This window comes from Eupeodes corollae, chromosome 1 (genome assembly GCF_945859685.1).
Source record: "Eupeodes corollae chromosome 1, idEupCoro1.1, whole genome shotgun sequence".
Lineage (NCBI taxonomy): Eukaryota > Metazoa > Arthropoda > Insecta > Diptera > Syrphidae > Eupeodes > Eupeodes corollae.
The window spans coordinates 232,171,572-232,183,686 of record NC_079147.1 but is presented as its reverse complement, the minus strand read 5'-3'; the positions used below and the strand labels follow the sequence as shown (position 1 = coordinate 232,183,686).

At 30.0% G+C, this 12,115-nt stretch overlaps 1 protein-coding gene across 1 annotated transcript in view; it reads left to right on the top strand.

Moving 5' to 3' along the window:
• Nucleotides 1–12,115, top strand: part of LOC129949206 (uncharacterized) — a 216,881-nt gene that overhangs the window by 198,710 nt on the left and 6,056 nt on the right. Inside the window, exon 2 of the mRNA XM_056060507.1 lies at nucleotides 11,429–11,589. Coding sequence (XP_055916482.1) covers nucleotides 11,429–11,589 — 161 coding nt within the window. The remainder of the gene's footprint in view (nucleotides 1–11,428; nucleotides 11,590–12,115) is intronic.

Sequence of the window (12,115 nt, the reverse complement as noted above, 5' to 3'; positions counted from 1 at the left end):
TTGGTTTACTTAAACCATCATTAAAGCTATGATATGGTATATAAAACAATTGCCTTGATCTTATATATCTTTGAGCAAAATACAAATTTAATAGATTAAGTAATTTGGAGCATTCAATATGGTAAGACAATATATCATGAACAAACATTACACTATTAACAATTCGCCCATTTTCTAAAGAGTTCAAACCAATTAAATCACATCTTGTAGAATAAGAAGGCATTGAATCTTAACTTTTGTAACTTTCTCGATACTATTTTTGAAATTGTAAAGGGTGATTTTTTTGAGGTTAGGATTTTCATGCATTAGTATTTGACAGATCACGCGGGATTTCAGACATGGTGTCAAACAGAAAGATGCTCAGTATGCTTTGACATTTCATCATGAATAGACTTACTAACGAGCAACGCTTGCAAATCATTGAATTTTATTACCAAAATCAGTGTTCGGTTCGAAATGTGTTTCGCGCTTTACGTCCGATTTATGGTCTACATAATCGACCAAGTGAGCAAACAATTAATGCGATTGTGACCAAGTTTCGCACTCGGTTTACTTTATTGGACATTAAACCAACCACATGAATGCGTACAGTGCGTACAGAAGATAATATTGCGTCTGTTTCTGAGAGTGTTGCTGAAGACCGTGAAATGTCGATTCGTCGCCGTTCGCAGCAATTGGGTTTGTGTTATCGACCACATGGAAGATTTTACGCAAAGATCTTGGTGTAAAACCGTATAAAATACAGCTCGTGCAAGAACTGAAGCCGAACGATCTGCCACAACGTCGAATTTTCAGTGAATGGGCCCTAGAAAAGTTGGCAGAAAATCCGCTTTTTTATCGACAAATTTTGTTCAGCGATCAGGCTCATTTCTTGTTGAATGGCTACGTAAAGAAGCAAAATTGCCGCATTTGGAGTGAAGAGCAACCAGAAGCCGTTCAAGAACTGCCCATGCATCCCGAAAAATGCACTGTTTGGTGTGGTTTGTACGCTGGTGGAATCATTGGACCGTATTTTTTCAAAGATGCTGTTGGACGCAACGTTACGGTGAATGGCGATCGCTATCGTTCAATGCTAACAAACTTTTTGTTGCCAAAAATGGAAGAACTGAACTTGGTTGACATGTGGTTTCAACAAAATGGCGCTACATGCCACACAGCTCGCGATTCTATAGCCATTTTGAGGGAAAACTTCGGAGAACAATTCATCTCAAGGAATGGACCGGTAAGTTGGCCACCAAGATCATGCGATTTGACGCCTTTAGACTATTTTTGTGGGGCTACGTCAAGTCTAAAGTCTACACAAATAAGCCAGCAACTATTCCAGCTTTGGAAGACAACATTTCCGAAGAAATTCGGGCTATTCCGTCCGAAATGCTCGAAAAAGTTACCCACAATTAGACTTTCCGAATGGACCACCTAAGACGCAGCCGCGGTCAACATTTAAATGAAATTATCTTCAAAAAGTAAATGTCATGGACCAATCTAACGTTTCAAATAAAGAATCGATGAGATTTTGCAAATTGTATGCGTTTTTTTTATAAAAAAGTTCTCAAGCTCTTAAGAAATCACCGTTTATAATGAGGACCCTACACAACTGAAGCACTTTCCAAATGAGAACCCAACATTGAATTCGATTTAGCAATAACTCAATCCATATGCCCAGAGAAATTTAATTTGTCATTGAATATTACACTGAGGTCATTAATCTCCGAAACTCTTAATAAGACAACGTTTAATATTATAATTAATAATAGTATGACATCGAGAAAAAGACATCCAACTACATTTATTGATATTTATACACAACCTTTGATACTTTTAACAGTTGCAAATATTTTAAGATCATCCGCAAAAACTAGACCATTTGTAAAATGCATGTATAATGCTATAAACAATAATGGACCAAGATGGCTCAATTGTGGAACAACAGATGGTTCATACATATATTGTTTTTGTTGACAGCGAGTTCAAAATTTCCACAAGTTATTTTCTATTAACCAAATAGCTTGAGATCCACTTGAGAAAATTTGAATACAAACCGAATCTATTGAGTTTTTCCACAAGAAGTGGTTTTCGAAACGCTTTCCGAAAATCAGTATAAATTACATCAACCTAAAAACTAGATTCCAAGGCATTAGGCAAATGTTGATTAAAAAACAACAAATTAGTTGTAGTAAATCTACCACTCACGATATTATTTTGACATGGAGAAATAAATTCTTCTTAAATATGAAAATAATTTTTGTTTTTTACAATCAACTCAAAAAGCTTCGGTATATCAGAAAGTTTGGTGATTGCACAATAATTCTCAATTTTATGTTTTTTACCTGATTTAAAAATGGGATTTAAAAACGAAAACTTCCAGTCATTTAAAAAAAAAAAAACTCCCTTTGAAAGAGACACATTGTAAATAATTTGAAGAGGTTCCATTTAAACCTCAAATACTTGATTCCAATCAGGAAATTTGTGTAAAATGACTGACATTTTCCATGAAAGCAAATACGCTTGCAAATACTTTTGCTAGCAATCATGATACTACCATTAACTTCTACCACGATCCTGTTTTAACCAACCTTGTAGATACGTCAGTAATTGAATTCAATGGAACTTCTATAAGCTTATCTGCAGAAGAATTAATTTCTGTTGAAGACATTGAATATTTGATATGTGATCTTAAAAATAAAAAATCTCCTGGAATGGATGTTATTCAAAACCAATTCCTTAAAGAACTTCCAATGAGTGGTTTTGTTTATTTAACTTCTTTAATAAATGCCTGCTTTAAAATTCAATATTTTCCACTTAAATGGAAGATAGCAAAAGTTGTTCCAATATTAAAATCTGGAAAACCTCGAAGTGATCCACTAAGTTATAGGCCAATAAGCCTACTAAGTAGCATTAGTAAGATTTTCGAAAAATTAATTCGCTGCAAATTAGAATTGTTTTTAAATGAAAAGAATATCATACCAATACAACAATTTGGATTCCGGAAAGACACATCACACCAGGTCTTAAGAATCTGTAGACACGTAAAAGAAAAATTTAGTGAAAAAAAATCAACAGGATTAGTTTTGCTAGATGTTGAAAAAGCGTTTGACACTGTTTGGCACAATGCACTTATTCATAAACTTATTATAAATGAATGTCCAACTTTTTTAATAAAACTTATACAAAGTTTTTTAAGTGAAAGAACATTCATAGTTTCACTTAATGGACAAAATTCAGTCTCAAAAACTATTCCTGCTGGCGTTCCTCATGGATCAGTGTTATCGCCTACGTTGTTCAATATTTTTATCTCTGATATTCCAGTTTTGCAAAATTGTGAATTCGGTATGTATGCAGATGACATTGCGATATTCTCATCTGATGAACAATTAACAATATTCAAACTGATTTAGCAATTATTTTCGAGTATTACAAACACTGGAAAATTTAAATCAATGCTGGGAAAAGCCAAGCTATCTTTTTCACCAGAAAAAGAAAGGATTGTTTTTTACCCAGTCGTAATATAAACCTAAATAACTGTGATATACCGTGGGTCAGCTCTGTCAAGTATTTAGGTATTTACTTAGATAAGAAGTTGACCTTCAAGAAACACACAGAAATGATAGCAAATAAAATAAATGTCGGAATAAAAATGTTATATCCGCTTATTAACCGAAGGTCATTACTTAGCAAACACAATAAACTTATTATTTTTAAAGTCGTTTTTCAAGCAATACTGTTATATGGATCGCCCGTATGGGGTAATTGTGCTCTAATGCATATTAAAAAATTGCAAATTCTCCAAAACAAAATTTTAAAAATGATGCTGAAGCTCCCCTGGCATTATTCAACCCAAGCCTTACACATAGAGACAACGAACGTGTTAAAAACAGACAAGAAAATTGAAATTCTCAATCAAAAATTTTCCAGAAAATGTGTATTAAGTGAAAACTCTCTGATTAGAAACCTGATTTAATAAATTGTCAAACATATATTTTTTTTTTATTCTTGTATTAATTGTTATTTATGTATTATTTATTATCTTGTGTATTAATTATATTGTTATACTTGTAATTTATGCATCATTATAAGTATTTTTTTGTTTATTTATTAATTAATGTATCTTATTATGTATTCATTCTACTGTCTACTTATTTATTTATACATTTTTTCTCCTTTACTAATTTATGTATGTATATATTTATTTATTTGTGTCTTTATTTGTTTATTTATTTGTTTGATTATTTACTTCTTTATTTTTGTATTTTTGTATTTATTTATTTATTCATTAATTTATTTATTTATTTATTTATTTATTTATTTATTTATTTATTTACTTATTTATTTATTTATTTACTTATTTAACCCACCTGTCAAAAAATTCCAATAATTTATTTGAATGATAAAAACCAAAGATAGCTATAACTGGCTCCTTAAGAACTTCAAGGTATAAAACAACGCATTTTATTAAAAAGAACATCAACGTTCTCATATCTCTGATCTCCAACGGTTTTGACTCTTGTTGCTTTAGAATACAACTATTTACTTGTAATAATCTTTCATTTAATATTTATTATAATTTTTTTGGTCCTTCAACCCGAATTCCCATTATTCTTTGAGAAATTTTATGTTAGACACAAAATGGTTTTCAAACTTCTCGCAACCACTGTTCCACTATATTGACTTTAACGTTTTCTTAAATTTGTCCTCTTATCTCATGGTTAGTTCGTATTTTCACGTTATAAAGTTGAACACGCCACACGCACACACACACACACACAACATATTATATGTTTTCAAAAAAACTATAAAATAAAATGGAAAAATACAGTTAGGTACCTATACTTAGACTAAAAGTATTTCCAGAAAAAAACAAAAACACAAACATGGAAAAACGAAAATAGAATAAGAGACGCGGAAAACAAAACTTTTTCCGTTTTTCATTTTCTTTTGGATTTTTCCTATTACATGTTCTTTTTATTTTTCCCGTTTTTTTTACTTTAGCTTTAGAATGTCCGGACATTTCATCATTAAAAAAAAAAATAAAAATCTACCTTCCTACAAAATTAAAAAAAAAAAAAACAGAAATAAAAAAGAATGAAGTGCGTGTTCTAAGCCTCAACATGTGCTAACTCAAACTCAACCCCATTTTTGTATATGCTATGTTTTTCAAGTTCTCAAACTCAACTCTTTTCTCATTTGCTTTTTGTTTTGTTTTGTTTTTCTTTTATTATATTCATAGAGGCCTATACGTATGACAGGTTAATGACAGGTAATAGTAGAAAGTTTTTATTTTTGTGTATAGAGGTAGGTTTAACGAAAAGGTGGTATGTAAGTATTTTCTGAGTCTTTCCCAGGAGTAAAATCTTCACGTACCTACATACATATACATATATAAATTTTCTAACTTTTGATAGGTATGAAATGAAAGGACATTTGATATATTTTTGTTGTTTGTATTTAGCCTTTTAGTTTATTTTATAGGTGTTTTTCCTTTTAGCTTGTGTTTATTTTTTCTTGTCATATGCATAAAATGAAGTGTACAAGACCAGGTAACGGTTTCTTTTAAACATTTTCAGATACTTAATTAAATGTCAGTAGAACAATAGAGCCTACCTGAGAAAAGCTATTTCCGAGATATTGTTAACTTGTTTTCTAAGCCTATAGCTGGTAAATAGAGGGCTTTAATCTTGACATATAAGTGAGTTTGTTTGTTCACAAAACACCACAAAACACACATGAAAAAAGAAAATGTTTGTTGTTTTGGCTTCCAAAGTGAAAGAGCTTTTAAATATGAATCAACAGTATTTTTCGTCATTTCTGCGGTCAGGCGGAAATAGGCCTTTTGGGAATCTATTTTTGTAAAAGTACTACAAATTAAGTGGAGATTACAGAAAATGGATTTTGTTATGCATATCAGTGATTGCTAAACATACATTTTTGAAACGATTTGTTTAAAAATATCAGTCAAAGACATTTTTGTTGATAATGTCGCCTTTTTCAGGATTAACGGCCGAACACACTGATTTTTATTGATTTTTGCCCAAATTGTGCAATTCTAAAGAAAAAGGTTTAAAGTTTGGCTTAAAAATTGTCAGTGATGATTATGAATAAAAGACTGTCGAAAGTACTTCTAAGTAGAATATTTGTAGGTATATTTCAATGTAACGAGTGATTTTTCAAAAGTTATCGGAGATTAAAAAAAAAAAACACAAGCAAATCAAAAAAAATTAATGAATCGATTTTAAATTGATATTACGGTGGATAAAATCTAATGTTCGAAGATTATTTATTTATTTATTTATTTCATCAATTGATCAAAGATCTGCTGATTATAAAACTACTACAAAATAAAACAGCTAATAAGATATTTTCAAACATATTTACAAGGAATTTTAGTTTATATTTCAAGAATTTTTTTTTCTTAAAACAATCTTTATTCATATTATGGCCAATTTCATTATAAACCATATTAAATAGATAGAGAGAACACGTTATTGGTTCATTTAGATCACAATTAGTTCTATGAAGAGGAGTTGCGAACAACTCGTGATGGAACATGGAATGGAATTAATGAAAGCCAATCAAAAGAGGTTATTCTGTTATCAATAATATCTTTAATGAACAAAACACTTTTAACTTGTCTCCAAATTTTAAGCGTTTTTAAGGCAATAAGAGCACACTTATTGACTTATAATCTGGTAAAGATCCAATTCAGTTAAGTTATCGAAGTGCATTTAAAGTGAATCTTTTCTGAACTCTTTCGATTCTCAAAATATTGTTTTCATAAAAAAAAAAGATCAGACGATACAACAATATTTTAAAACAGGTAGAAGTATAGACATAAATAAGGTCTTCGAAGTATAGGTATCTTTAAAATCTTTGGAGTTCCGCTTTAAGAAACCTAAAAGTGAATTAACTTCAGATGGAATGTGTACAACATGAGATCTAAAGTCAATCTTTGTATTAAAAATCACCCCAAGATCATTTACTTCAATTACCCTCAGAAGACTAACATCATAGAATTTATATTCAAAATCAATACGGAATAAAGATTAAGATACATTACAAATTTTACACTTCGCGAGTAATTCAGCTGAAGATGGTTCTAGTCGCTTCATTTAAGAAAATTGTTTATATCCGACCGCATTAATAAGCAATCTTCAAGTGAACATGTTGCTTTAAATACTTTCACATCATCAGCGTTTATCAAGCAGTTACCCAATTTAAAAATAGAAGTTAAATCATTTATAAAGGTTATAAAAGGAATGATTGCCTTGTGGAAGACCCGACACCACGTCTATAAGATTTGACAGCACAATCATCTATTTTAACAGCTTGTTTTCTATCAGACAGGTATGAATCTAACCACTGTAAAAATGAATCATTTAAACCTAACATCTTAAGCTTTTTTGTAGGAGAAAACCCTGATGAACGAAGTTCAAAGGCTTTAACAAAATCAGTTTACAGGACATTAACTTGTTTACCATTTTCAACATGATTATAACAATAATTTGCAAATGGACTCAAAATATTGGCGGTGACTTAAATATTCAATCCGTTTGTTTCAAATTTGGCATACTGTTTCCAGTGCGTCAATCAAAACGGGCTTGTTGCTGTAGACATTTTATTTTGTCTAAAATGAAGCACCCACTGCATTTCTGTACACGTAATTTTACAAAAAGTGCATTTGCTGTAAAAAAAAAAAACATTTATCGTCCCTGTTATCATCGTTCTGAAGAGAATTCTGCTAAAAGATACAAGTTATTTGTTACAAGTTCCTAACGACTCAGGAACTGAAGGCCAACTGCTTCAGAATCGCTTCGCTGTTTGGAGCTTAAAATAGCTTGAATTTGATAAAGTATATGAGGAAAAAATATTTTTTCTGAAATTAAGATTACGTTAACAAACAAAATGTTTCCTCTTAAAAATCGCAGGTTATCGTCGTCAGGCTTGCAAAAGAATGCAATCTTTTGGGAATTGAATCATTATTATTATTCAATTTTTTGAAATCAAGTTAAAAATTGCATTGCATTGCTTTTGATCCACCTAAAGATTAAGAATTCAAAGTTTGTAGTCACCAATCATTTGACCTAACTTAAGAATACAAAAGAATGAAAGGACTTCAATAGAATCCAAATAATGCATTAAGTCTCAAATGATTGCATTGTAGTCAATTGTAGTGAACAAATTTGTGTAGTCTTTTTAAGGTCAAATGATTGTTGATTTCAAAATTTGATATTCCAATCTTTAGGTGAATCCAATGAATGATATCTTTATTTTAAAGTCATACAAGATTACAATCCCAAAAGATTGCATTCTTTTACAAATTTTGAATTCAATGCATCCACAGCGAAATGGTGAATTGTTGATGGGTAATTTTTCTTCATTATTGTTAAAGTTAGGTGTTATAGAGCCCATTTAAACTAAATTCTTTTTTTTTACTGATAATGAGTCACGGAATTGGAAGACTTCTGGTGCGCGAAAGGCCTAAAACCTCATCTCCCAATCGACCTTTTATTCTCCAAACTCTAAAATCTTGTTAGCAACAGTAAAAATGATAACAATTAAATGCGATTTACAACGAAAAAAGAGGCTGGGATGCAACCCACACCAATAACTTCCCATCCCGTCTGTCGATTTGTCTTGCTAAAAGTTTGTTAGGTTGGTTTAAAACAGTTGTTAGTTGAATTATTCTTAATAATATTCAAATTACCAACAATATTTTTCATATAAGGAAATAGCTTCGTTTGAAAATCTAGTTTTATTAAATAGATTTTTAGTCAAAAACACATTTTTACGAAATTAGTAGCATTTCTTAAATTTGTACCAATTGGATCAATGAAATTTATTAAAGAGATATCAGGAACCGAACATTAATTTTAACCAAATTTGCGTACTATTTTTTGTAGATTGTTGAAAAAACGGTCAGTTGTATTTTTGTATAAAAATTACTGAATATCGAAAACAATATTTTCTGTGAAATAAAATAAGTTTTAAGCCAATATTTTTAATTTTTGAAAATATATTTGAGTCGAAAATCAATGTTTACCAATTTTTGTTAAATTTTTTTTAGGTTTTTAATATTTTGTACAAAAATATTAATTTTTTCAAAATTTTATTGAATGTTGACAACAATATTTTTTGACAGATAAAAAAAATTTAAGCCAATATCTGAAAGTTTTGAAAAGATATTTGAGTCGAAAACCAATTTTTTGTAAATTTAATTTTGTAAAAAAAACTGTCAATTTAAATTTTCTCAAAATTTTTCAGAATGTTGAAAACAATATTTCTTTTAAGAAAAAATAAGATTGGAGCCTAAATTTTAAGTTCTTGAAAAGATATTTGAATCGATATTCAATTTTTACCAACTTTGAGTAATGTTTTTTTTAAGATTTTTATTTTTTATAAAAAAAAACTGTCAATTCAATGTTTTTCAAAATTTGATCAGATGTCAAAAACATTATTTATTATAGTTTTTGAGATGACATCATATTTTAGTCGTAAAATTTTGGAGGTGACTAATTTTTTTCAGTTTTTTTGATTTATAAAAAAAAACCGTTAAATGGATTTTTTTTCAAAAAAATATACTTCTTTGATATCACGTTACAATATATTATATAAAATTTAAGTCAAGTCTCTAGCGTTTTTGGTTGGTAAGATATTTAGGGTTAACCAAAATATTTATTTATTAAATTAAATTAAACCTTTAACATACATTTATTAAAGTTCACTTTAAAATGAATTATTAAAATACCCATAAAGGTTTATCTACTGATGTACATTTTCTGTTAAATTTATTTTTACACCTTCACTTTATAGTTTACCAAATGCAAATTGAATATTTTAATTCTTAAATTTGATCCATTAAAGAGCAGGGATGTGTGTTGAGTAAAATGTAGACATTAAAGTTAGCTCAGCTGTGCAATTTAAGTTATTAATATTTTATATTGAAACGAGAACTCTTAAATATAGGATATATTTTTAGATTGTGTTTACGATTGTTTTTACTTAAAATATAAAACATATAAAAATAGAATAACCGAACGGGAACCCTTAAAAATATTTAGTACCTTTACATGTACCCATACGTGAGATAACTTACCTAACCTACTAATTTTATGCTGTTTCAAAGTTCTGTTTTATTGCTCAAACGAAGTTTGCGACTTTTATATGCAGTAATGATATAAAATTACAGCATCAGAAGGGATTTTTATGACCCCTTACAGACTTATTTTTATATTACACCCAGTATTGGTCCTCCAAGCATAGTAAGATTTGGTAATAATTTATGAGGTGCTAAACCATAGGTACCTTGGAAAGTATGAGAAGGTATGTTTATACCCTTTTATGTTTTTTTTTCCAAACATTTTATGAGGTAGATAGAAAACTGAAAATGTGAAATAAATTAAACTTCATATAATTTATTAAATAAAATATTTTCGTAAACGAAAAGTAATACAAAATATGTATAGGTGCTTGAGCTACACAAGCTTTTAAAACGAACCAATTCTAGCATTCGACAGCCAATGCATTGTCCTACATTTTTCACATCATGTCCTCATTGATTACACTCATCATCACTTCAAAAATGCCCTTGTTGCACTTCATTACATCCATTTCATCAAAGCAGCAACGTATCAATCTTCCTGCCTCTGCTTTGCGTTTGATATGCGGTGCTCTGCACCTGTGGACGAGGAAACAAAGAGAGAGGGAGAAGTATGCCACAAGTATGTCACTATGACGAAACTACTATGGTGTGCACTTGCTCTAGCTATATTACCTACCCTTTGCAGCTTTATTCCATAGATATCCTCAAACATTGTACGGAAACGGAACCATATAAAACTAAACTCACACCTACACAGACGAAAAAAAAGGACTTTTACTTCATTTTATACACAAACACATATTGCTTGGAGTGGTATTATAAAACACACAACCAAAAAAACCTCAGGTAATTTAAACCCAACGCAATATTTGTTCATGTTTCATGTAACTTGACAAAGCATCAGAAAGAAAGAAAAAATAAATGTTGTATAATGTCCTTCCATATCCTTTCTCCTTTCAACCATAAAGCGTCTAAACAATTTAATATGGGTAATGGCAAACAGCTCCTAAAACATATACATACCATATGTGTGTAGGTAGACGTATCCCTATATTTTCCAATGGCAAAAATAGACAAAAGCCAGGACATAAACAGGACACGTTATCTTTTATTCTATATACGTTTTTTTATGTACCATCTATATTCTATGCCTTACCATACTTAATACCAACCTCTGCTTTTTCTAGAGTTGGGAGAGGTGGGTTTTTATGTATATGTGGCGAAAATTATAGCAAAACTTATATTAAACGTTATCTTTATATTGAATGTCCTTAAAGCTTTGGTATATTATAATTAATTAAAATAATTTGATTTGTTTATTTTTGCTCTTTGCAGAATGCCCATCAGCGATTGATGGTATGGAACGATTTGCATGTCCAACACCGGACCTGCAAGGACGATACCGTTGCATAGACGATCATGTGTTATGTGACGGCTTCATTGATTGCCCGGAGGGTGAGGATGAGAACAGAAGTTCGTGCATGTTCTATAAAACGGTAAGTGCAATATATATATTTTATCACGAATTGGAACTATTCGAGTTCGTTTTTCCATAAAATAAGAAATAAATAGAAGACACTACTCAAAAGGTTTTTTTTTCAATAAGAGGTTTCATTTTGAATGAAGTTGTCTATTTGGCAAATTTTGATTTTGAACCTATCGTCTTTTGACATTCGACAAGTCACAAAGCTACACAAATTACTAAATACTAAAATTTTGAATTCATAATGCAAACATTGTTGAAGCACAGCCTGTTCATCAATCAACCTTTCATTAAATTCAATTAAAATCACGTTCGAATGAATCAAAATTGTAATAAACTAAAACTACCTAAAGCTATTTACTCAAAAAAACTATGTATAAAATAACTTTCATCTTAAAATTTGCTTTCAGTGAATACTTAGATATTAAATAAAATTTAGTCTAAAACTTACATTCGAACTTGAACTTAGTCTAAACTTACATTAAAACTCGTAAAGCAACTTTGCAATAGCTTTACAGCTTGTAGACATCCATCTCATT